Below are 26893 nucleotides of genomic sequence, written 5' to 3'. Positions count from 1 at the left end.
ATATTATACTCAAATTTGACCTCAGCTGAATCTTAATTCTTCATGGGTTTTCTTAACTAATACTTGGGTAAAAAGAACCATTGTACTGAGTTGATTCGAAAAGACCCAGCTGCAAATTTGCCAAACATGATTGTTTTTCTTTTAGTTGGGATAATATTTTGATTAAATAAATCCAGCTCCAAAATATACATGTCAAAATATAGAATTGGTATGTTTGTAATGTTAGTGTGCAATTAAATTATTTCCAGAAGCTAACAGCAGCTGAATATAATATTAGTTCTTTTTTTGTGTTTTAAATCTTGTTTATATTGACTTCTTTCAAAGTCTGGAGTGGAATCTACAGTTGAGAGAATATCATTCTATTTTTCTAAAGTTAGCATATGTGTCTAATAAAGCAGCAAAAGATCAAGAATTTGCATTTCTATATTGGCTTTCAGATTGACAGGACACTCAAAGCATGAAACATAACTGTGCAACAGGGATAAGCTAAAATTAAAGGGAAGTTGCAATTTTTCCAAAGTTAAGTTTTCAAAGTTCAAGGATTGAGCTGCCAGAGGAAGCTGGTACAATTACAACAGTTAAAAAGTGTCTGGATGGGTATATGAATAGGAAGGGTTGAGAGGAATATGGGTCAAATGCTGACAAATTGGACTAGATTTATTTAGGATAACTGGTCGGCATGGATGAGTTAGACCAAAGGATTTGTTTCTGTGCTCTATATCTGTATGACGCAATGCTCTATAACAGCTATTTATCTATCTGCTGTGTGCAAAGTTTTGTGATACTAGATAAACCAAACATTGAGTGAAAAGATAGCTTAAGATTGAGACAGGGAATAAGTTAATTACATTTAGGTATATTAACCAATTAAATGATGTCTTAATTCACTATATTTTAATGACTTCATAAGCTCTTATATTTTGTGATATGAAATGTTAATTTACGTAGATATGTTCTTTTCTGTGGTTTGCATCTTGCATGACTTCATCTTAATCTTCTGTTCCTTCTGACTATTTCATGGTAGCTCAGTGATTAGCACTACTGCCTCACAGTGCCATGGAGCCAGGTTCAATTCCAGCCTTAGGTGATTGTGTGTGTGTGCGCGTGTGCAGTTTGCACATTCTCCCCATGTCTGCATGGGTTTCTTCCCACAGTCTAAGTCTAAAGATGCGCAGGTTACGTGAATTGACAATGTTAAATTGCCCATAGTGTGACGTGCATTAGTCAGAGGGAAATGGATCTGGGTGGGTTACTCTTCGGAGTGTCGGTGTGGACTTATTGGGCCGAAGGGCCTGTTTCCACACTGTAGGGAATCTAATCTAAAATATTCCCTATTGGCAGTGATGGATAAGAAGCTTTTGGTTTTGAGGTGGCTTGTGCCATCTTATATTGATGGTGCCAGCATAGCTCACACTATTGTACTGTCTGGTCTACTTACTGGGTATCATATATCTCTGTTACTTAAGGAGGAAGTGGATACATGTCCAAGATAGTTTGGAAGTGTCTTGTGGCCAGCTTGCATGTGATTTGACGAAGGATAAAACCTTGGGTATGTTAACACAAACTTGAAACGTGTGACTCTAGCCATTTTTGACAGTACAACAGATGATGAAGCTAAGGGAACTGAGCTGCAAAAATGAACTGAGAAATTGGGCTGAATAGAAAAGGTGATAATAAAGAAAGCAATGGAGAGGTGAAGGAACATGAGAAACAGAAAGTCGTCGTCAATTAATATGTTGTGGATAATGTGGTGGCCATACTCTGCAGGTTTCAGACAAGAAGTGATGAAATAATTGATAATGAAGTTGCATTGAATTAGAGAGATGAAACATTGAAACAGACTTAGTAGCTCAATTAATCCATACTGTTCAGTGCTGAGCATATGTCCTAATCCCATATGCCCATACTGTTTCCACATATTTTTATATCCCAGTTTGGTTTGATCATCCATCCAATCTATTTGGAAATACTGTTCTGGTTTGTACTTCAATCATTCTATAATGTGATGATTCTTTTTTTTAACCTGTTTCTTCTCAAGTTATTCTCAGTGTTTTCTAATTCTAATGAAATAATGCCTTTTTAGATCACTGATTTAATATTTTTTTCTTTAGTTTTCTCCTGTGGATATTAAAGTACTATTAATAGCACTGGCAGCATGTCATAACCATTCTTTGTGTGTATGATACTGTGATCTGTGTTCAGTAGATTTCAATATGTGTAGTTTCTAGCAGGAGTTCGTAGTCAATGAGTCAGAGAAAAGCACACACCTCCCCCCCCCCCCCCCCCACCCCCGCCAATACCTGACCTGTCAGTAGATAGAATTGCTATCATAAAGGGGTAGCCACTCAATGTAAACCAGGGACATAATCTGTTGGCTTGACTTATATGGCTCACTACCACAGCCTGTTATCTTTATAAATTTCCTTTCTAATTTCTAATAAAAATATATGACGCCACTAATCAATTTCCTTACAATCATAATTCCTTGCTGAAACTTGAAAGGCTACAACATACATAATATTACAATTAAATTACTTTCTGTATTCACATTGTCTTTGTATTACACATATCCAAATGTATGCTATATCCTTTTGATTGTAACAGTATGTGAAGATTCCCCTTCACTTGTGGTTGAAATGCATCTTAAATAGATGAGGTGGCATTGTTCCAGTGAGTTCTAATCATTTCAGATTTTTCTGTCAGAAACTGTAGTTGGTCTCCTGTACAGGTGTTTCTGTTCGACTTACACTTTGGTTTATTGAAACAATAGTCAGCTTGTATATAAATTCACCCAAATCTGATGGTGATTTGTAAGATTCAAACTGGTCTGGGTACACAATTGCTTCAATGTTCTGCACAATAGTTTCCTTTTATTTAGCTTTGTTTAGATGGTAGGATCGGCAAAAATGGCTGCTATGAATGTTGAGTACCGGAGCAGATCTGGGTCATGGCATACTTTCTTAAATCTCCCTACTTTCTAACCTGTCGAAATCTATGACCCAGCAGCATGCAACTTTGTGAGAGATCAGATGTCTGGCAGCTAAACGTTCTGTCAATGGTAAGGATACAGAGGATTGATTGAGCAACAAATGTGTTTGGAAGTGAAAGCTTAGAGTGGGAGGCTGGGGTGACTTGTCGGACTAGAAGATTCTGAGGAGATAAAGTTGGATGATGCTTAGAGAGATTTAAGTATGTGTATTTTAGGAATTGTCCATTATGGAATGGCATGCTAGTGTAAGCCATAATGGAACCAGGAGGAAGGTGAACTTTGGACAATTCAAAGACTGTTGAGTGTTGGTGCGGATATGCTAACTGTAAGTGTAATAGTATGGTCACAATCTTACAGGGCTCATAAAACAGGGCAAAGTGGTTGCTGGGAAATTTTAAGTGCAATCAATTAAATCTGGGGAAAAAAGTACTGATGACTCTGAAATTTCCTGATCTTGTAAGATTACATTTAGCTCATAAAAATCTCTTCTAGGGAAGGCAATCTGCTGACTATGTCTAGACATTTATTGTTGCCCATCCCTAATCCCTTGCATTGAATAGATTGACTGCTATTTCAGAGGCTACGTATCATCTATGTCTGTGGCTCTGCAGTTTCATGTAGGTTGTCAGATTTCCTTTCTTAAAGAGTATTAGTGATCAGATGCACCACACGAAGTGGCTTCAGGATCAACACCTCAAAGGAGTAGGGGGCATACATATTTTATGAAGCTTTATTGATTTTTATCATCTCTAGCTCTTTGACCATAATGAAAGGCCTTACATTCAGGACCCTTGCACTCAGAACTTCCCCTATATTGCATTTTTCTTACAGGCATTATGTGCAATCATGTGTGCAAGCTTTGGATATTCACATCACTATCTGTTTCTATCAATGCAGACATTGTGCTTGTGTACCCATGCTAATGTCACACAACGCTTCTCTCCTTCAGGAGGAGATGCTGCAAGAGCATGCATAGAGGGATTTGGGGGCACTGCGGGTTGGATGTCTAACAAAAAGGTTCTTACTACTTTTGAGTAAGGGATTACAGGAGCATGGGGAATGTACCTGTGCCAAGTGGAAGCTCATAATTATCCAATCTTCCTAGCCACATGTGAAGAACCAAAGTTTTATTGAGATCTTGGGTAAGGGTAGTGCCTCACCACACTTAAAAAAAAAACTTTGTTTTGTTTTCTCTCTGTGGCCTCCAGGTTCCAGTTAAATTTAACAGTTGTAAAATAAATACTCCCTTGAGCACCGGAATACCTCTGCATCACAACTGACTCTTACTTCTGAGTATCTAAATATTCACACAAAGTCATACCCCCTTAAATCCAGCTGCTACCAGATTCTCTCAGGCCTGTCTCAGTACTGCCCTGAATTCTTCTACATCCTCATGATCAGCCTTGGCTTCCTCAGCATCTCTATCAGGGACTTTCTTCTTCCTCATCTGAGAAGACAGACAATTGGTTCATCTCCCACTTTTCTAAAAGCACACCCCATCATACTGCACGATCATTATTTTGGAGGTCTTGTCCAATTAGTGATGGAGCATTCCTCCTGAGCATCATCTGACCAATTGTCTGTTCAATGATATTCCAAGTGGATGAATGATTTGACTTTAGAATGGCGACTGGGATCATTAGCCTTGCCTGCTGGGGTTACCCTTGTCAGTCACAAGCTAGGCATGAAGATGATGCAGGGGGAAAACGTTTGAGCTATATAGAATCTATCCAGAATCTGAGTGTTGTGGTAGCTCCTTGGATGGCAATCACACTCCAGCAGGAGTTGCTTGTGGTCACAAATGAGATGGATATAGAGAAGATGAAATTCCTTCCCGTTTAGGAATCTGGCTGGATGGTGCCATGGAGCTCTTAATATCACATGCAGGAAATCAATGGCCCCTTGTATCTGAAGGAACTTAGCTATTACTGTAAATCTGATTGCCTTGGGCACCTTGGCTCTCTGGGGCCATGGTGAACTGGATACACTATTGCTTTTGTGTAAGAGGCAACATGGAATCCCTGAATGCACTGCAGATGCTAATCAGTAGATGCGAGAAATGTCCCTGGTTGAGTCAGTGGCCGGAAAGTTACATGCCAGATCTTCATTGCCACTAACATCATGTTGCCTCCCCAGCTGACTAACTGCCTATCTGCAGGAGGCGATGAATCTATGTGACAGCTTCAATAGTCATGCTTCCATCTCCAATTGATACGTACTGAGAAATGAGTACATCCATGCCAGATATTTGATCCAGCTAAGCCAGCAGTTGTCTTCACTTTACTAAGACTGAGGAAAAAGGAAAGAAAATAACAGAATCTGAGACATGAAGTCCCAGGGGCTGCATCTGTAGATGACTGCACAGTGTGGGCCAGAGGTGCACCAGGCTCTCAACATCATCGGACAGGCAGCTAAGAAAGGGTAGAGAGAATTCCAGCTCCCTGCAGATGAGTAAATTGTTGTATTGGGCGAGAACTGCATATGAATGAGATTTCTCATCAGCTATTGAGCATGGTGTGGCTTCAACCCTAACACTGTAAGCGTTTGTGTACAATATGATTTGTTTCTAAAGGAGCCAAATTAGAGATGGTGTTTGAACTCACCAGAACTTGGAACAAGAAGACAACCACAACAGGTACACACGTCATTTATATAGACAGGTTTGTGAATACGTGTTTCTAGTTTTAGGCCATAAAGTTTGTGCCCATGCGTGTAATTTCATTGGGCTGGAGTGTTGGAGTATTCATGACATGCCGATGAATGAGAAATTAATTTCCGTACCCGTCCTTCTAAAATTTTTGGGTTGGTCTGCAAAATTCAACCATTTGATTCTCAAGCCTAGAAGGACCTTGCAGGTTTGATTATAGAAAGAGACTGAATAGGCCATGGCTTTTTTCCTGAAGCATCAAACGCTGATGGGTTGCCTTTTAGAGGTATGTAAAATCATGTCAGCATGATTTGTGGGTGGCACGGTGGCACAGTGGTTAGCACTGCTGCCTCATAGCGCCAGAGACCCGGGTTCAATTCCCGCCTCAGGCGACTCTCTGTGTGGAGTTTGCACATTCTCCCCGTGTCTGCGTGGGTTTCCTCTGAGTGCTCCGGTTTCCTCCCACAATCCAAAAATGTTCAAGTTAGGTGAATTGGCCATGCTAAATTGCCTGTAGTGTTAGGTGAAGGGGTAAATGTAGGGGAATGGGTCTGGGTGGGTTACACTTCGGCGGGTCGGTGTGGACTTGTTGGGCCGAAGGGCCTGTTTCCACACTGTTGATTAGGGTGAATAGCTAAGGTCTTTTTCCCAGGGTTGGGCAGGTCCAAAACTAGAGGGCGTAGGTTTAAGGTGAGAGGGAAAATATTTTAAAAGACCCGAGGGATAACTTTCTCTTGCAAAGGGTGGTGACAGTATGGAATGAATTGTCAGAGGAAATGGTGGAGGCATCTACGATTATAACATTTAAAAGGCATCCGGAATGGTATGTGAATAGGATAGGTATAGAGGGATATCGGCCAAATGCTGGCAGATGGGACTGGGTCAGATTGGGATGTCTGGTCAGCATGGAGTTGGACCAAAGGGTCTGTTTCTGTGTTGTATGACTGACTATGACCTGTTGTGTTGGCAAAACAATAATTAAGTTTTAAATCATTTCCTTTTTTGAGATTATATATCAACCTTTCACTGACGTGAATAAACAGAAATCAGCGGGTGACTTCCGGCAACAGTTTTTTGATCTTTTATCAATTTCAAATGCCAAGCTAGCCTTGATAAAATATACAACATTATAACTATATGGTTGTGACACTAGATATAAAGGATGGAAGGGAAACACAGCAAGAACAGTCCTGTGAAACTTGATAATTGACAAATGTTGAAGAAAACCAACAAAGTTCACTGTTCGCTGTGGGGTGACCAAAGGCAATGGGTAATAATGAGACAACAAAGTCTCAACAATGGAAAATGTCATTAATTGTTTAATGTCATTAAAGTGACATGTGATATGTGAAAATTATTTGGGGGATACAAGAGTTTCAAATTTGAGATTATGAGAGAATTCAGCAAAATGTTCGAAAGCAATGGCTTCTGTTAAAGACCTTGCAAAGAATTTGAAGATGACATAGTGGCTAGCAAGGATTCTTTCATGGTTAAACTTCTTACCTTCTATTTCTGCTCTCGCACCTTACCCCACTATGGTCCCTCAACAACTGAATGCCATCAGCTGGAGAAAAAAACTAAAATGTAACATCCTAAAGTCTTTTGTAAGTTACAGAGAGAAAAATTTAGTCAATAGTCTTGCTTCTAAATGGTAGACAAGAATCAGTGCTGAAAGAATGTGCATTTTAAACCTAAAATGTACAAGCAAGATCAATTTATTCTTATGTAGCATGTGGCACTCTGAGATGCTGCAACTATTTTATTTTATTTATTTTCAACATTCATTTCATGTCAAATGTACAGCCCAAGATGTTTCACACAATTTCCAGACAGTGCTCTAGGACAAAAGATTTGCCTTTTAGATTGGCCTTTTCTCCATTGTGGCAATTGTACTAAGCTTGTACAATCCTCAACACTGTGTCTAGAACTTGCCAATCTGCCAGACAGAATATGTTTAAATATTAGGTTGAAATGCACTTGTCTTTAATTCTGACATGCAGGTCCTGTAGACTGGTAATTCAGGATGACAAGTTAAGGATATTTATGATGGTGAAGCAAAGGATAGTTGCTACTACAGTGACTATTTCCCAGAATACATTACTTTACAAAGAGAGGTGGGGCATTGGCGAAGGTAAATCCAACCTTGCGCAAACAAACTTTCCTTTAAGTAGAGAAAGCTAATAAATATTACTCATTCACAATGTGAACTTACTAAGATTTATGGAAGAAGAAACATCATTTAGCTAAGAATAGCTACTTTGCACAGGGTCCTGATGTGAAGCAGCTGTAGACTTAAACCTTTCCCATGTCTAAAGGCACACAAGGCAGGCAAAGTATACACGTAGGGCTGTTTCTATGGCTAGTTTTTCTGGGACCAGGCTAGAGTTGTGGCATAATGTGTGCCACTTCACATCAAGCGTGGCTGACCAGGTCTCCTTCCTGTTCCTTGACACTTGCCATTGGTGTATTGCAGTTTGATACGCAACTTGCATGGCCATATATGAATGCATCTTTTGGGTCACCAAGTCCTTACATTGGTCCTCAAACCCAGAGGTTCTGGCTTGGGGGATGGTACCAAAGCAACCTTAAAATGAGTCTAAAATTCAAATTAGCATGGCATTAATTTTCCCATGCCTGTTGTTGTGCTTCAGCAAGGCTTAATGCATACTGAAGAATCAACACCCCATCTTTGGCTTAGGTACCTAATAGCCTTCATGACTCAATATTGAGCTTAACAGTTTCAAAATATGAACACCTTCCTTTTGTTCACTAACTACCCCTATGACCCCAGTCCTCCACGGAAATGGTATTCAATACTTTAACCAACCAACCTTTTTTTTTACTCCACAGAGATCGATTATCACTGATCTAGCTTCTCTTCTTCTTTGGCTTACTATCAACAATCCCTTTCTTTGCTTCACTCTTTCTTTCTCTCTCTTCCTTCTGAGTTTCTCAAACTTCTGCAGTTCTTTATTTTATATTGTGCTACGAATATTGTTCAACTATTTAAATAAGGGTTGGAAATTTACTGAAATTGCATTTGCCTAATGAGTGCCATTTACTCTCTCCATGCCATTTACTTAGATATTCAAGGAAACTTATTTTTACCAAAAAACAACCTGCCTTTATGAATTCAAAGGATTGTTAGATATAGTTCACGTTAAATCCTTGTGGAGACTCAGCAAAATTCATGTTGAGAATATAAAGTTAATTGTTAGTTCTACTGGATTAATTAGTATTTGGTTTAAAACCTGGTTGTGTGTGTGACATTGCTTAAGATGTGAAGGGCTTCATTTATTTAGCATTTGTGAGATAAGCATTCAAATTTTAAACATTTAGAGCTGGAGATTTCATCCAATTGCATTGTTGTCTACTAAAAGAAGATTGCAGAGCTGAAGTCCAAATTACAAACAACATAATTTGAATTTCTACAGTCCTTTGTAATAGTTCTTAATAAAAGCTACACTGGGTGGAGATTCTCCCCACAGATTAAATCACTCAGAATTGAAATTTTCCATGAATTGTTCTGGTTTGAGATCTTATAGGCTGCTTTTTAAAAAAAATAAATCTAGTTCTTTTGGCACAAGAACATTAAAGAATGCACTTTTAAAGCTTTTAAATGATTTTTGTTTCAATTTACAGAAAAATACTGGAAATTGTGCCTCACTGTAACTAGAAGTGGGCTTTATATATTTTAAAGTAAATGTCAGGAATTTAAAATGTAAGCTGTATTTACACCTGGACTTAATGCTTATTTTTGTATTAAATTATTTTCTGTCATTTTAATCATTTTTCAAAATTGGAATATTTGAAAAATTAAAGAGGGAATAATTTATTTTTCTAGTAAATAAAATGTAAACATTTTTAGTAATTTGTCTAGTTGAGTTGCTTTATGGCGGTATTTTCCTGAGTCTCGAGGATAAGAAACTGACATGCTGTCTTCACTGCCATAGAATCATTCAGGACAGAAACAGACCCTTCAGTCCCACGCGTCTACGCCGACCAAGTTTCCCAAACTAAACTAGTTCCACTTGCCTGCATTTTGACCTGTATCCTTCTAAACCTTTCCTTTTCATACCTGTCCAAATGTCTTTTGAATGTTATAACTGCACCCACATCTACCAATTCCACTGGCAATTCATTCCGCATTAAAATCACTTGCTGTGTGAAAATGTTGCCTCTCATGTCTTTTTTGAATCTTTCTCCCCTCACTTTAAAAATATGCTCTCGTTTTGAACTCCCTCACCCCATGGAAAAGACCTTTGCAGTTCCACCTTAGCTGTGCTTTCTCATGATTTTATAAATTGCTGTTTTCTGTTAAGTATATGTAAACATTTGTTTCATAAATTTGACTTAATTTGGATACTGGTTATTCATATATTGGTTGAGCTCAACTAAGTGTCCCATTATTATAAATTAAGGATAAAAGCAAATGACTGCGGATGCTGGAATCTGAAACCAAAAAAGAAAATGCTGGAAAATCTCAGCAGGTCTGGCAGCATCTGTAAGGAGAGAAAGAGCTGACGTTTCGAGTCTAACTGGCTTTGACAAAGGGTCAGTTAGACTCGAAACGTCAGCTCTTTTCTCTCCTTACAGATGCTGCCAGACCTGCTGAGATTTTCCAGCATTTTCAAATTTGGTTATAAATTCAGGAGCTCTGAGGAGTTTGGTACTTTAATCCCAAAAACTCTTATATCATTTAAAAGCCATTGTTAGTCAGGAAGGATAAAAGATACCCAGTAAAAAGGCACAGAATTCTTGGGAATGCTCTTTGAAGCTTCTGAATAATGCAACACAGTGACATTGATCAATATGAGGGACAGTTCAATGCCAACAGCAATGTGATAGCACATACTATCAAGAGCTCTCTGAGCCACCCAAACCTACATAGACAATGACCTGCACTGTCCCAGCCATACCAATATTTCAATAGGAGTTCTTCCTCCATCAACGTCATTGTGTTCAAGACTTCAGCTTCAATCCTGCTTCTTTGTCTGTTCGTGGATTGTGGAGTGTCTTCACCTGCGAGGAGAACAGGCGGAGAGTTGGGAGTGTGAAAAGTTAGGTGGTTGTTCGACAGTAAATATTTATGGAGTGTCACTGAGGAATGGGAGCAAGAGAGCATTAAGTTAACTGTAAATAATGTCTGATGAAATGAATGTTTTGAGGAAGAAGCAGGAGGGAAAAGATTTTATAGATGACAAGATAAGATGTATCAAGAGATCATTGAATCTTTGAATAATGCACCACAGTGACATTGATCAATATGAGTGACAGTTCAATGGCATGGAATCCAGTTCCTAGTAGTCACACCTTGGCTATTTGCAGCTCTACCTGCTTGGTGAGGCAAGCTGCTGTCATTGTACTTTCCTCAGGGAAGAGGACCTCTCCGAAAGGCCTGATTGCTTCTAAAACCATTTCTGGGGTCATGCCATAAGCCAGAAGGCAGTCTGTGTCTATGATTCTTGCTACAGCTCTTTCCTACTTTTTAAACTCCACCTTCCCATGTATGCACTGCTACCATTGTTGGGACCCCTTTAGGAAAGAAAGCCTTCATTGCTGCTTTAGATCCATCACCCTGCCACATCTCTGATTTGTCAAGCGGTGGATGATAATTAGATAATTCTGAGGTAAGGTGTACAATCCAGTGAAATCAGAAAACAGTTCAGCAGTTCTGAGAGACACTGAGCAATGAAGTGTACACCTTGAGTCACAAGCAGCTCCACTTATGCATTCTGCTGCAAATGAATATCCAATGTTAAGAATTTCTGACTGGAAGAACTTTGTATGTGGTTTGGACCAAGTTAGTACAAGAAGAAACAACAGGAATTTGTCAATATGGTGAAAGTATTTAACAATAGACTGTAAAATTCGGTTTCAAATAATCTATTCAACAGAAATTATGATGCCATTTAAATTAAGCATTGGGATAAGACAGTTGAGAATACCATGACCCAAAATATTGTTAAACATTTATATTTTGATGCTTTAGTTTTAGACAGACTGTAGCTGGTTTGTTTGGGTTTTATTTATATTTTCCAGAGCCTTGAATGTGTCTGCATTTCCTGCAGCTTATTCAATAGCTGTCTCATAACTCCCCATTGGTTCTGAGCTGGGTTCATTACTTAAAGGCTAATGAGCCTTTTACAGAGGGTTGGATAGAAGGATCTAACAAGTTCAAATGATGACCTAGATTAATCACTATTCAGAGAATGGTGTGATTCAAAGATTTGTATTTACTTTCAAATCACAAGAAACAAATCTTTGATATACTTGCAGTTGTAACCCATTTGTGATATTTCAATTGATTATACTTTTTACTGCATATTGATCATGTATTTGAATCCTTAAAATGTTTATAAGTCCTGTATACTCAACATGTTGTGTGGTTGTGAAACCTGGACAACATGCAGATATGAAGAAATTAAGCTCAACAATTTCCAACTGCATTGTTTACAGTACATTGTATGTATATTCCAGCAGAACAAAATCACTCAGCAGTCCTCTCAGAGGTAAAGCTCCCACGTCTGTTAGCACTCATGAAACAAAGGTAACTTTGCTGGTGTGGGCGGATTTGCAGGATATAAAGCAGCCACATACTACTGTATGGTGAGGTGGCATAAGCCACGCAACCGATAAGATGCTCACCTTTGCTTCAAGGACACTTGTAAGCATGACATGAAGTCCCTCGATATTGCTTATCACAATTGGGAATCGGAGGGAAATGGCAATACCTCTGTAGTCGGTGTGCACCACAATGTGATCAGTGGTTATGGAGCTCATCAACAGAACCAAGATGCTGGCAGGTAGGACTAGATTGGGTTGGGATATCTGGTCGGCATGGACAAGTTGGACTGAAGGGTCTGTTTCCATGCTGTACATCTCTATGACTCTATGACTCTAAACCAATGGTGGAAACTGACAATGCACAATACTCAATTGTTTCAGGAGTAGAATCTACCTCCCAAGAATTGGCCACCTCAACAATCAGCTAATATGATCCATATAAAGATATACGATCTGAAAAGGAGGTGTTTATTGCAAGTTTTTTTCAAGTTTGGAGGGGATGTGGGCATCGCTAGTCATGCCAGCTTTTGTTATCCATCCTGAATTGCCAGGAGAGGGTGGTGGTGAGCTAGCCATGAACCATTGTAATCCGGACTCTGTGGGTACTCCCACACTGCTCCAGGATTTTGATTTAATAACAACGAGGGAACATCGCTACAGGTGAGAGGGGACCTTGCGAGTGGAGGTATTCCCATGTATCAACTGCCCTTGTCCTTTTAAGTAGAGCCTCATGTATTTGGAAGGTGCTGCTGAATTGAGTTACTGCACTGTGTCTTGCTGAAGGTGTCTTGATGCTGCTAGTATGCATCAATGGTGAAGGGAATGAATGTTGAAGATGGCAGGATGGGATGCTAATCACGCAGGCTACTCTGTTCTGGTTGGCGTCAAGCTCCTTAAGTGTTTTTGGAGCTGCACTCATCCAGGTAAATTCCAGTTGGCAAAGCTGATGAAATCCTCATGATGTTAACATGCAGTTCTGATTCTCAGACAGCAACCCTTCAACTTTACCACTTTTTTTTCTGCTAACTAACTATTATGCCAATAATAAGTCTGGATAAAACAGCATTTCTTTCATTTGGACAAAATGTTTCCTGTTATTCTGTTTGACTCCCATTAAGTATTCTTAGCAACTGACCCAAACCTTTCCCCAAAAGCTTGTTCAAGCTGAACCACATAATGTGCAAGTTTAAATCATTCTTCTCACAAATATTATTTTTTACCTTATTTTTAGATTCCTTACAGTGTGGAAACAGGCCATTTGGCCCAACAAATCCACATCAAGCCTCCAAAGAGTAACCCATCCAGACCCATTTCCCTCTAACTAATGTACTTAACACTATGGGCAATTTAGCATGGCCAATTTACCTGGCCTGCACATCTTTGGACTGTGGAAGGAAACCAGAGCACCTGGAGGAAACCCACACAGGCACAGGGAGAATGTGCAAACTCCACACAGGCAGTTGCCTGAGGCTAGAATCAAACCCAGGTCCCTGGTGCTGTGAGGCTACAGTACTAGCCACTGTGCCATCTCTGCATGCTGTTGTCCCAATCACATGACAATGCAATGCATTATTCACTTTATAACTTCCACGTTATTGCTGGTCTTACCCATTCTTAACAATTGAAACTGCTTCAAAACAGGTAGCAACTGCTTCATGACATTCCATTACACAATCGATTTTGAGATCTACATTTCTCCTCTTTCTTCCCAGTACATAGAATCCAAAATGCAGTCTTTCGCTTCCAGATTAATGAAGAAAGTGATTATGTAGTGATATATAGTGGCTATACACACATACTGAATAATTAACGTTGTGGCATTTGTGGAAGATTTCCTATTACAGTCATTAAGCTGCACATTCGAGTGCATGCGTCTTGAATTCTTGATGTGTATCTCATTTCACCCCTTTGTCGTATCTTGTATTCTGTAAACTCAACCCAGTTTACATTAATTTCCATTACTTCAGTATTTCAGAGACTTGCTGACTTGAAGATACCGGTGAATGAGATCATGGCCTTTATGACGGACTTATGTGTATGGTTGTAAGATAACTTTTCTGTCCTGGTAGGACCGCACAGGAAAGTTCTTTCTAATCGCAGTTTTCAAACAAATGAGGACTCTGGATTGAGCATTCTCTTGAAGCATGCTTTAGCTGTGGGCACCTGAAAAAATGAACCTTTTCAAAGGAAAGTGGAATCGCTACTTAATAAAAATTCTGTCACCAGTGTTCCGAGCAGGCTGCAAAAATGCTTGCAGTGTCTAATTGCTGAAATTGGGTCATTCTGAGATTCTGTAAGTTTTGCAATCTGGAACTCATGAAACAATTATTTTGACATTTGCACCATTTTTAACAAGCTTTAAAAGATAATGATTGCAATTACAATAATTGCTTGTGCTTTTTTAAACATCGCCTCTAACTAAGATTGCATTTTCTGAAATCACACTTAATTCTATTCATTCCTCAAGTGGAACTTAATTTAAACAATTACTTCTGTTTAAATATGAACAGATGGCAGCACAGTGCTTCCTGATGGTAGCACTGAGACAAATTATTTTGATCTCAGTTCAGGCCCATTTCTAATAATATTCTAGATTTTACAAGGAATTTACAAGGATAAACTGCAATTAATATGTGTTTTTAAGAAGCTCCTCAGAAGACATTCAAAAAAGGGGTCAGTCCACTTATAGTAACTATGCAGGAGACTTCCAGTCACAAGGGAGATCATTGCAGAGAACTTCCTCAACTATCACCACCTAGTGGCAGAGCAATTCTTTCCAGAATTGCAGGAAAGCTTTTATCCATCTCCTGGCACAATAGACATGATCTGTACTGTGCAGTTTAAGGTAGTCACTGGAAGACTATAGGGCTGTGCTCCCATTAGAAAGATGACTGACTGCAATCTAACCCGAGGGTGACTATGTCTCAGGCAAGGGTAGACGTTGAGGAGCAGAGTCTCTGTTACTCTCAGCCACAGTGGAAATTGAACCGATGCTATTTGCATTGCAAATCCGTCAGTTATGCAATTGAGCTAATCAACCCAACTGTGAAGTATGCTTATCATAACATTACCAACCATAATACCTTTGTCAATCGTGAAGAATTATACAGTGTTTATCCTCAAATTTGGCTGCCCTGAAATCTGTCACCGTCCTTTGATTAAGATGATATGCAAGCCATGATCCTCACCATACTGAACCACCACAAACCCTTTCTCAGGGATAACTGCAGTCAAAGAGGGTTTGGCTTTGCACCAACCCCCTTTGTATATTTTCCTTGCTGAATGCATTATACCTCACATCCAACCATTTCCTCACTGGTATGGAGATATTTTACAAAACTGTTCAACCTATGCCACCTTCAAACCAAAGCTCAAATTCCTCCAATCTTTATTAATGGATTTGAGTGTGCAATGATTCTTGTATGTATGTGTGTGTGCAACTGTTTTTTCGCTAAGAAATTGAGCTCCAGGTCAATTGTGAGCTTTCTCTGAAGCCTGTGAGAAAATGTGTCTTTCACATAACTGGAAAATGAAAGTTACCTTGCAAGCAGTTATCACAACAAAATACATTCCTTACCATCCAATACTGGTTAAAATGAACAGTGATATCTTGGAAAATGTGAAGCACTTTCCATATCAGATGGCTGGATGGCTGGGTTTGTGATGCAGAGTGATACCAACAGAACAGGTTCAGTTCCTGCATTGGTGGGGGTTACCATGTAGGTCTCTCCTCTTGATCTTTACCCTCACATGTGACATGATGACCCTCAAGTTAAACCACCAGTTGTCTCCTTCTCATGAGAGAATAGGATTACGGCGACTTTACCTTTTTACCTGAGGGAGCCTTCTTTCGATGAAGGCAGATTTAGTCAAAATTCATAATCACCTCAAAAATACTAGCTCAGCTTTTGGCTGGCTGAAAACAGGACTGGGATCTCAATCCCAAGATTGGACAGAACATTAACAGTGAAACATGACTAAAAGATTAATAATGAAGGAAAAATTAAAGTACGAAAGAAAGCTGGGTAGAAACATAGAAGCAACAAGAGTTTCTAAAGGTATTTAAAATTAGAGTTAACAAAGTCAGCATTAGTCCTATAAAATGTTAATCTGGGGAGCTAATGGAAAATAAGGAATAGCAGGAATTGAACTAGATATTTTGCATCTATCTTCCCTACAGAGAATACATGAAACACCCCAGTAATAGCTGTAAATCAGGCAGGTAGAGGAACTGAGGAAAATTAGAATCACTGGGGAAATGGGGCCGAGTAAATTATTGGAGGTGTGGGCTGAAAAGGTCTTGATGGACTTTATTAGAGTGTCTTGATGGAGCAGACTCGATGGGCCAAATGGCCTAATTCTGCTCCTATATCTCAAAAGAAGTGACTGGTAAGGTGATTTATGTGTTGATTTTAATTGTCCAAATAAAAAACCTTAAACTCAGGAAACGTTCCAATAGATTGGAAAATTGTGAGTGCAATTCCTTCACTCAAAAAGGGAGGAAGACAGAAAGCAGGAAACTACAGACCAGTTAGCCAAACATCTGTCAAAGGGAAGATATTAGACGCTGCTATTAAAATTATAGCAGGGTACTTAGAAAAGCTCAAGGCATTCAGCCAGAGTCAACATTGTTGTGTAAAGGAGGTCAAACTTAACTCTCTTTTTAAGGAAGTAATGTATTATGGGTAAAGGAGCTGATGAATACTCTGCATATAGATATCCAGAGGCCTTTGATATGTTGTGATATCAAAGGTTATTGCGGATAATAAATGCTCATGGGATAGGGAGTAAAATATGAGTATGGGCAGAAGATTGGCTGTAAACTGGAAACAGGAATAAGCATAAATGGGTAAATTTCTGATTGGCAAGGTGTAACAAATACTGTGCCATTGGGATCAGTGCAGGAGCCTTACATATTTATAATTTTTATACAAGTAAGACAATCCTTTATCTGAAATCCTCAGGACCAGCTGCCTTTCAGATTTTGGAATTTTTCAGATAAAGGATTAAATGGCATTTTCATAATAATTTTTTTTAAAGTTATCGAACAGCAGACCCTGTGATTACTATGAGTGTTAAGACAGAATTGACATCTGCCAGTGCTGGGCCACGCCGCTACATCACATCTGAGTGACGTGGGTCGAGTGGGTGTGGAGTTGTGTTAACTGCACAGAAAACAACCTTGTTAATGAGAAAAAAACTTCAGGAAATAAACTTCGGATTTCGGAATTTCGGATAAAGATTGTCTACATGTATAAGTGACTTTGATGAAGGGACTGAAGATATGATTACTGGTGACACAATGTAGGTGCGACAGTAAGTTGTGAAATGGAGATAAGAAGGTTATATAAGGATATAATCATTCAAGTGACTGAGCAAAAATCTGGCAACAAAAGCATAATTTAGGAAATATGAAATTGTTATTTTGGAAGATTACAAGAGTATTATCTAAATGTTGAGAGAACATGGAGTTCTGAAATGCAGTGGGATTTGGGTATCTTAGTGCATGAATCCCAACTTTGCGAGGGAAATTGAATACAAAATCTGGAGCGTTATGCCTCAGTTATATGGGGCTACACCTAGAGTATTGTGCATTGTATTTGTATCCTTTATTTAAGGAACGATATAATTACATTGGAAGTTCAGAGAAAGTTTGAGACAAATATCTGCAATGGTGGAAATGTTTGACAGGCTAGGCCTGTACTCAGTGGAACTTAGAAAAACAAGAGGTTACTTATTGAAACCCAAGATCCTGAGGGATCTTCATATGGTCAATGTGGAAATGATGTTTTTCTTGTGGCAGAATGTAAAACTAGGGGTCCCTCCTTAAAAAGAAGGGTCACATTTCTAAGACAATGTTTTTCCAGAGGTCCAGGAGTCTTTGTTTTCACAGCCTTTTGAAGAAGAGACTTCCAGAGTCTTCAGATATATTGAAGGCAAAGTGGAGAAGTGGTGTTCGAGATGGGTGGAGTAATCAGATCAGCTATGATATTCTAAGGTGATGAAGCAAGCTCTAGGAATAAGTAGCCTACTCCTGCTCCTAAGTCATACATTTCTCTGAGATCAAGGCCCTAGTTTACCAGGGAACAGTGGTCCCTGGCCCTCCTCCATGCTTTTGAGCCTTGCACAATCTACAATAGCCTCCTCAAAATACTGGAGAAGAAAAACAGTGTCTTGACAAGATCCTCCAATCTAGTGGCAGGAAAGGGAAGCTAACAGCAGCTTCCCCTCCAAAGCCAACTTTCTCAGCATCAAGCTACTTACTCGTTCATAACCAGCTCCCCTGGACACAACATGTCATTACGTGCATGACTACAGAGTCCCAAAGCAACTGGTCCATTTGGGACTCAGTTGGGCAGGAAACCCCCAGGCGTCAAGTGGAACACTTTTGGGATGTCCTTAAAGCATCCCTGAAGGAGGCGAATGTAACACCACACCCTGGCTCATGACTAATCAAGGTGGAGAAGGGTCATTCAACAATGTGATGAAAATGTCAAAAGATTTTGGGAATGAGCAGAGGCAGAGTCAAATCATTGATGGGAATGTCTTATGGGACAATTTGGATATGACATGACTTAACCTGTAAATCCACATGAAGTTCGAAACGGGGTTAGAATCAGGCAGCAAGTTTAGTTAACTTCATAACCATAGTCATTTAAGATTCATCTTCCATTTATTCTAATTCAAGGAAGTAGTCAGATTAAAAAGAAAATTACTTTAACTGTATAAATATGCTCAGATGCTAATACAGCAGTTTCTGTGAAAAGTTAACATGTCTGAACCAGCATTAACCCTAAGGCCTTATTTGGAAATGGAATGTCAGGATGACCCTGTGAAATGCTAAGAAAGACAAAGCAATGGGTTTCGGTCAAAGATAAGAATGAAGTACCAGCCTCAGAGAGATGGTAGGATGGCACCTGAGAAGATAGGGAATGCTGAGACCTGGGGTAAACAGACACTTTGCCATGTTTGGAAAGTGTGAACAACAAAGTGTTTCTCTAAAGCAGACCGTTTCAGAATTTGAGTAATGTACAGTCGACATGACTTACAATGTATAAATATCTGATGAATCCTCGTCAAGTTAGGGCACTCCCTCAGAATAATTTCTGGAGTTGATTCTCCCACTGTTGGCTCAATAAACAATAGGTGACCTGTACTTCAAAGCTCCTGAGATTAACTTGTAACTAACTTACCACAACAACCACTGTGGCTCAGTGGTTAGCACTGCTGCCTCACAGCACCAGCGTTCCAGGTTCGATTCCAGCCTCAGGTGACTGTCTGTGTGGGTTTCCTCCCACAGTCCAAAGATGTGTAGATCAGGTGAATTGGTCATGCTAAATTGCCCCATAGTGTTAGGTCAATTAGTCAGAGGGAAATGGGTCTGGGTGGGTAACTCTTTGGAGGGTCGGTGTGGACTGGTTAGGCTGAAGGGACTGTTTCCACGTTGTAGGGAATCTAGTCTGGTCTAAACCTACTTACCCAACCCATCAGTCACTACCTATCTGACATGTGGCCAAATCTGAAGATCACACTTTGAACTTTTAGACATCTTGGAACTGATCAAGCCACAGTGGAAGGAGGGCATCCCTGATAACAAGGAATTGCTTAAGAATGATATTACCTATACTATCATGAATCTTTGTTCAATGTTAACCATGACATTGTAAGTGTAACAATTGAAAATTGTCCCACAAAATTTTAATCTTTGTTTATTCATAGGTCTCTGCTAAGGAAATCAACACAAATCTATATAGTTCTTCGAAATGATTATGCATTTCTTTGATTGCATTCTGCTGTGTAGCATAATTACAGCAAGTTTACTTTGAATGGTGGAGCAGGCTCAAGGGGTGAAATGGCCTACTCCTTCTCCTATCTTCTATGTTATTATAAGGCATAGCGAAGTATTTTCTGTTGTGGTGGAAGTTTATATTAAGGCTTATCACAGGTATTGTTTAAACAGTTTTCTAGACCAAGGCTAACTGGATCAGCAATCGCAGTGTCTCATTATTATTCTCTTCTCTTTTAGCCATCGTGAACGTTCATTTGAAACGATGTCTCTCCAGTTCTTCCGATTTTCTCTTGTGATTATTTCTGTGCTCCTGGTGATTTTAACACTCCCAGGTAGGCAAAAGAATTTCAATGAGATGTTTCCACGGAATTTCAACTCTTTCATACACTTAATTTGTATATTATTTTGTTTTGCACTGGATAGATTCAAGAATTTGGAATGAATTAATGCACAATATAATATTTACATATCTCTACAATGAGGAGAAAAGTCAACCAAGCTTAAATTCAAGTTAATACTGTGTAGAGTATTTTAAATTCATCATTTTGAGAGTCATATCATATTTGTACTGTACTGTTATTTATTTATTTTGCAGGCATTGTTATGATCCTAGCTGATTGTTGATTCTGAACCAGTCAGATCCCAAAATGAAACCTGTCTTGATAGATCTAACTTTGATTTGTTTTGGAACCATGGAAGTTGGTTACTGACCACATTTAGCAGAGGCTGCCACGGTACCTTTAACACAAAATGGATGACGCATTTTTTTTTAATCAAGGGCAAGCACAATAAATACATTACACTGGACAAAAGTTTGGAAAGATATCATTGCAAACCACAGCAAAAAGAAAATCAAATCCCCAGTATTGTGTTAACCCAACAATATCCTTACTATCAGTCAAACCTCAGCAAGTCATCATTATCTTCTCATTAAGGCCTCACACTCAGGTGTCGTGGCTGTAACCAATTTCCTGTTCGGCAACCTTTTTTGCATCTATTAGAAGCTACTTTTCTTCAGCTCATATCTCTCCCCAGAATACCTAACACAATCTCACTGTTACTTTAACTTCAGAGCAAACACATGTATTTCAAACTCAGTTTCCAGTCAGAGTAAATTACTGCAGATGCTGGAATCTGAACTGAAAACAAAAAATGTTGGCGATCACAGTGGGTCAGGAAAATGAGCTCATGTTTCGAGAGTACACTGGATAGCTTAACACTTCAGCCTCCAATCTTTAACACAGCCACACCCTCATTGACATTCTGGATTGTTCTGGTCCTAGGCAAGAAGTTATTTCTTCCATCTAAAATGTTGCGACCTATTAACCTTCATCTCTATTTCAAAGTTGAAAAGCCACCTAAAGAGACATATAAAGCAACTTCCAGACATCTTGATATAACTTGAAAAACAAACATAAAAGGAACCTGAAACAATAACTCCCTCTCCTAACAGATAACCCCCCCCCCCCCCCCATTCTACCCCTGTAACCCCACCTTTACCATGATCAATCCACTTAACCTGCACATCTTTAGACTGTGGGAGGAAACAGAAGCGCCTAGCAGAAACAGGAAGAATGTACAAACTCCACACAGCCACCTGTGGTTGGAATTGAACCCAGGTCCCTGGCTCTGTGAAGTAGCAGTGCTAACTAGTGATCCACTGTGCTGCCCACAGCATGTTGTTTTGTCATACTTTACTCAGCTTACATCCATGGCTTCTAATTGCAGAAGGAAAGCATTAAGGTTTCTTCCTTTATTCATTGACGGGATTAGGGCATCGCTGGCTGGTCAGCATTTATTGCCTATCCCTGATTGCCCAGAGGGCAGTTGGGAGTCAACCACATTGCTGTGGGTCTGGAGCCACAAGTAGGCCCAACCAAGTAAGGATGGCAGTTTCCTTCACTAAAGAACATTAATGAACCAAATGGATTTTCTTCTGACAGTCGACAATGGATTCATGGTCATCATTAGACTTTTAATTCCTGTTTTATTTTTCATTGGATTTAAATTCCACCATCAAACCCTGATTCCCAGAACATTATCTGAGTTTCTGGATTAACAGTCTCAGCAATAATATCACTGAGCTATCACCTCCCCTCTTGCTCAATCCTTGCTTAATTAAGGAAGGAGAATGTAGATGTCTTAAGTGCCTGGGCCTTAATTGGGTTAAGAAACTTGTTTCGTATTTATGACCTTTCTTGCTTATGGATGAGTTATTGATACTGTCTACTCTTTCCGGTGTTGGCCTACATTTTCCTGGGAAACATACAACACTTTGATTTCTCAAAATCACAAAAGCCTAAAACAATTATCCTAATTAAGTAACTTCTAAACTGTCATGTACTTTATAGGAAAGCATTCTGAGAACACCCTGGGCTGGCTTGTTTTTTTTTCTTCAATTTTAATTGTCTTGCGAGGAGGGAGATTTTGCTTTGCTGTTTCTTGAGTGAAAGAGTAAAGTATTTTGTTATCTCCTAACTCTGGTAATTAAATACAGACGCGCTTTAAAAAGGAGAGAATGTCCCATAAAGACAGAAAGGCTAAAGACTACACAATTTGAAATTTCTTAGGATTCTTAAGGTGTTGGGTCTTTAATCTGAGAGCACGACTGTTTAACTGCTGACTGGTCTCCTCAGCATTGTGAGGTTTCTAAATATCTTTCAGTCCTTAATTGTTTCCCCAAGATTGCTTTCTCACCAGGTGTGAAATTCAGAAACTGTGTAGCAAATAGGGAGAGAGACAGTTTCAGCTTTTGTCACAAATGCATCATTCCCTCTCTATTCTACGGCTCAAAAATAGCTGCTGAAATATGTTTGATTTGCACAAGTCCAAGCCTGGCTACATTGTCTTTCCAAGCTGGCTGACTGGAAGGCAAGAGTTTCATCTCCAAATATGTGAAATAAAAATATAAATATATATAAAAACAGGAGATGACAGATTCTTGATGCTGATTCTTTTGTCTGGTTTCAATTTCTTTATATAAAATGGTAATTTCAGCGTTATTTTTGTTATTTTCTACATAGATCCACTGGAGTTGTCTCAACTTATGGTCAGATAATTAGGGTAGCCATTTTAGGTCCATGATTGTCATTTTTAAAACAATTAATTTCAGTCCATGGCTCTTAGGTCTCTTAAATGTGTTTCCTTTTTCAGACGGGTTGAGTGGGAACAAATTGCGCAAGATGATTGAGAAAAGAAATGGTAAGGAAAGTCGTCTTGGTTTTTGTTGCGTAATATGAAGACAAAAAACAATCAATTTTTTCCGCTGGGACAATTGAAACTGTTGTTGAGGAGCTGAGAGAATCAATGTCCTAATCACTGTCTGAGCTCGTGCGGAATAGGTAAAGTAGTTCAGATATTTTTAAAGTTAACCACATCATCATTGCATGGGCCTGGAAATAGATATAGAATTCACTTTTGGTTGTCCCACAAGCTGGTGAAAAGGAAGTTAAGTGCTGCTGCAGATGCTTCAAGAGGCAAGCTACTTTTAAAAAAAACTAGAACATGCAACTTTACATATATTTTGTCCAGAGATGACCCATAGAACTCAACGGCCTAAGGAAGAAGGACAAAAAGAAGCTTTAAAATCAGTAAGAAATATTATCCACAATACAATCAAAATTATAAATTTAGATTCTTCTTTTTTGATGAGCAACACTGTGCCATCTGGTCGATGATAATGAATGACAAGACTTGGCGTAATCACCTCATATGCCCAAGGTTGGAGGGCAGATGGTAGGCAGAATGCACACTTTGATACACAAGTTAGATGGGGACTTGAAGAGGTGCAATTCCAATAGTCTTGATGGGGAGAGCTATCAGAGGGGGTTGATTTATAGGTGTTCACTTACATGGTGAGGCCCAGCCTGCACCACAGAATTTGAGCAACAGCTGCCGTTGCCTTCTGTCATCCTGTAATTTACAAGTGTGCAGCAGAAATAACAATGGCTGCAACCACATCTGGAGTGGATGGGGTAAGTGCTGCATCTGTTGGGTATGGGCCTGTGGATGTGAGGACCTTAAAAAGGGCAACACCAGTAGACACGCCCCTGTACAGTGAAGGTGAAAGACACATTGGCATTAGCTGACTATGTACACACCAAACCCTTGGCCCAAGCTCTCCTGACCATGTCCTGCAGGTTAATGGCTGAACTCCACTGTTGCCTGTGATGCAGTAGCAATGTTTATGAACATGAAATAGCCCAGACACCTCTGCAATTGTGCTGAGAGATGACATCTGTTGTGGCCAGACTCTCTCCAAACTTTGCTAGTTGTTTTAAGCAGATGTAAAATGGATTTTCCAGGAGTGAGGCAGTTGGACCAACCATTTAGTTTTAAATAGAACAATATTTATTTGCAAGACTATCGAAGGAAACGCAAACAATATAGAACTGAATATAGAATAACTTAACCTATTCGAAATCCCTACAGACTATTCCAACTTAATGATGCTATTCCAAATCCTTGCAGCAATCCTCATAAATACTCCTTGGCGAAAAAAGTAAAATCAAACACCGGGTCTTGCAGGAGAGATCCCAGAGAGGGAGGGTCAGCATGGACCAGCTTCTTTGGGTCCAGCAGCTTCTCAGCTGACTGCTTGCTAAAATCAAACCAAACCAAACCAGAGAAAAGCTGAACTGGGAGAACTGGCCACTCCCCGTTTATTGTACAAGTGTTTTTTTCCTGAGGTAATATCTATTAGCTACAATCAAATTGGCCCAAAACCCTTCAAACCTAGGCCTCTTGGCAACTCTGCATTTATGACCCCTCTGAGAAAAAAAACCAAGGACAACGTAACCTTGTTAAAGGAACAGCTTTGTGGGGCTTGTAGCTGGTTCCTCCTCTGGCTGAATGCCTACTAGTATTGTCCTACCTCTTTGTGAGGCACAGTCACCCAGTGTGAGGTCAAGGTGCATCACCCCCTGTCATCATGCTGTTGGTGCTTGGGACCAATGGATATGTGATGGAGTGTATGCCCACGTGCTGCAGACTCTGAGGATGCTGGACTAGGCTGTCCGTGGCAGCTGCCTACCTGTCCATGGGGGCTGCTAAGGTGCTCACATTACTGTGGCTGTTCCAGAAGTCCTGTGGTAGTCATTGCTGGTGTTTCCTTTGAGGCATCTATGTTGTCTTCCTCTGATTATGGAGCAGGAATGACTCTGCTGGGTGATCCTCTTGACCATGGACACATTGCTGCAAACTGCAAAACACAACAGAACAAATTATGACCAAGGGTGAAAAATACTAATGGCTACTGCGAGAGTCTCACTACAACCAAAAATTATTCTTTCTTGATTGCTGGGACACAGGTGTCTCTGCATCTCCATAGAAACTGTTCCGGTCCTCGCTGATGAGGTACAAGATCCTCACCTTGTTGGGCCTGAGGAGCCAAAGGTCACGCACCTCATCGCACATCCTGACCCTTTTGACCCCTCGTGTGACTAGAGGAAGGAAGGTGTTTTATGAGATGATAATGGTTGGCAGAGCTGTGAGTGCTGGCATCAGTGAGGTGAAAGGTGGTGCGGTGTTCCAAATGAGTGAGTAGGCCCCGCAGGCTGTCTCCAGATGTTGAGGTCAGTGACCATGAGTGAGGGAAGATGTTGCATGCAACATGGATAGTGGTAGAGCATCAGTATTGATGAGAGGTGTAAAAACAGAGTGAGTGAGTGTGAAGTAACTCAGAAGATGGCGGCACTTACCTGGCAGAGAGGAGAAGGTCACTGACATTCTTCCAGCTCTGCTGGTTGTTCCTCCAAACCACTGCACTGATCGGGTGGTAACCTTAGAACAAGATGGCAGCCTCTGATGGTGTGGTCTCCTCCTGTGCTCCTATGGGAAGAGGATAACCCTCCCCTGCACCACCCAGTCCACAAGGTCCTCAATGTCATTGTCTGAAAAGGAGGGCATCAATATCCTTTCGTCTGCCATTGTACACACCAAACTATGTGCCACCATGCCGGGCATCTCCAGAATGTCAGTGCTTGTTTGGGTACATTATGGCCTTTCAAATTTGCCTAAAATGCCTGTCTATTCCAGGACCCAGCAATGGCATGAACTGCCAGCGATGGTGAGTGGGAGAATTGGCTAACATTGGGGTATGGGCAGGGTAGGACAGAGTAGGTAGTTACTCAGGTGATTGTGTGAGAAAACTCATTGGCCACTGCAAACAGACACCCTTCATGATATGGTAAAAATGTGGTAAAATTCAGTTCAGGGTTAAAATGGATAACTGTACTTTTCATTTGCTTTATAATAAGATATATATTAGAGTGCAGCACAATTGTATTTTTAAAAAAATAACTTGATTTTGCTACTACCATATATTTAATATGCTAATATCAGAAAAGATGCTTCAATGATCTTGTTTTAGATTAGATTACTTACAGTGTGGAAACAGGCCCTTCGGCCCAACAAGTCCACACCGACCCGCCGAAGCACAACCCACCCATACCCCTACATCTACCCCTTACCTAACACTACGGGCAATTTAGCATGGCCAATTCACCTGATCCGCACATCTTTGGACTGTGGGAGGAAACCGGAGCACCCAGAGGAAACCCACGCAGACACGGGGAGAATGTGCAAACTCCACACAGTCAGTTGCCTGAGGCGGGATTTGAACCCAGGTCTCTGGCGCTGTGAGGCAGCAGTGCTAACCACTGTGCCACCGTGCCGCCTTGTTGTTATCGTTCATAACATTCAATCAGTAAAAGGCAGTGAATAGAGGAGTTCTGAGGAAGGATTACTTTGCCCAAATATTAACTTTGATTTCTCTCCACAGATGCTGCTATACCTACTGAGCGTTACTGGCAATTTCTGTTTTTGTTTTTGATTTACAGCATTCACAGTTCTTTTGGTTTTTATTTAAGGGAGAAGAGGGACGTGGTTCATATGTAGGCAG

The 26893-nt window shown here is 40.0% G+C and overlaps 1 protein-coding gene across 2 annotated transcripts in view; it reads left to right on the top strand.

Annotated features, from left to right (window-relative positions):
* ecrg4a (ECRG4 augurin precursor a) overlaps nucleotides 1–26893 on the top strand; it is a 38707-nt gene that overhangs the window by 632 nt on the left and 11182 nt on the right. For both annotated transcript variants that reach the window (XM_072577568.1, XM_072577567.1), the window contains exons 2-3: nucleotides 20230–20324; nucleotides 23146–23193. In XM_072577568.1, the coding sequence (XP_072433669.1) occupies nucleotides 20255–20324; nucleotides 23146–23193 (118 nt within the window). In that variant the 5' untranslated portion in view covers nucleotides 20230–20254. The remainder of the gene's footprint in view (nucleotides 1–20229; nucleotides 20325–23145; nucleotides 23194–26893) is intronic.

This window comes from Chiloscyllium punctatum, chromosome 9, assembly GCF_047496795.1.
Source record: "Chiloscyllium punctatum isolate Juve2018m chromosome 9, sChiPun1.3, whole genome shotgun sequence".
In the NCBI taxonomy this organism is placed as follows: Eukaryota; Metazoa; Chordata; class Chondrichthyes; order Orectolobiformes; family Hemiscylliidae; genus Chiloscyllium; species Chiloscyllium punctatum.
The sequence above is the reverse complement of the archived record's forward strand: the minus strand, read 5'-3'. Positions and strand labels throughout refer to the sequence as shown.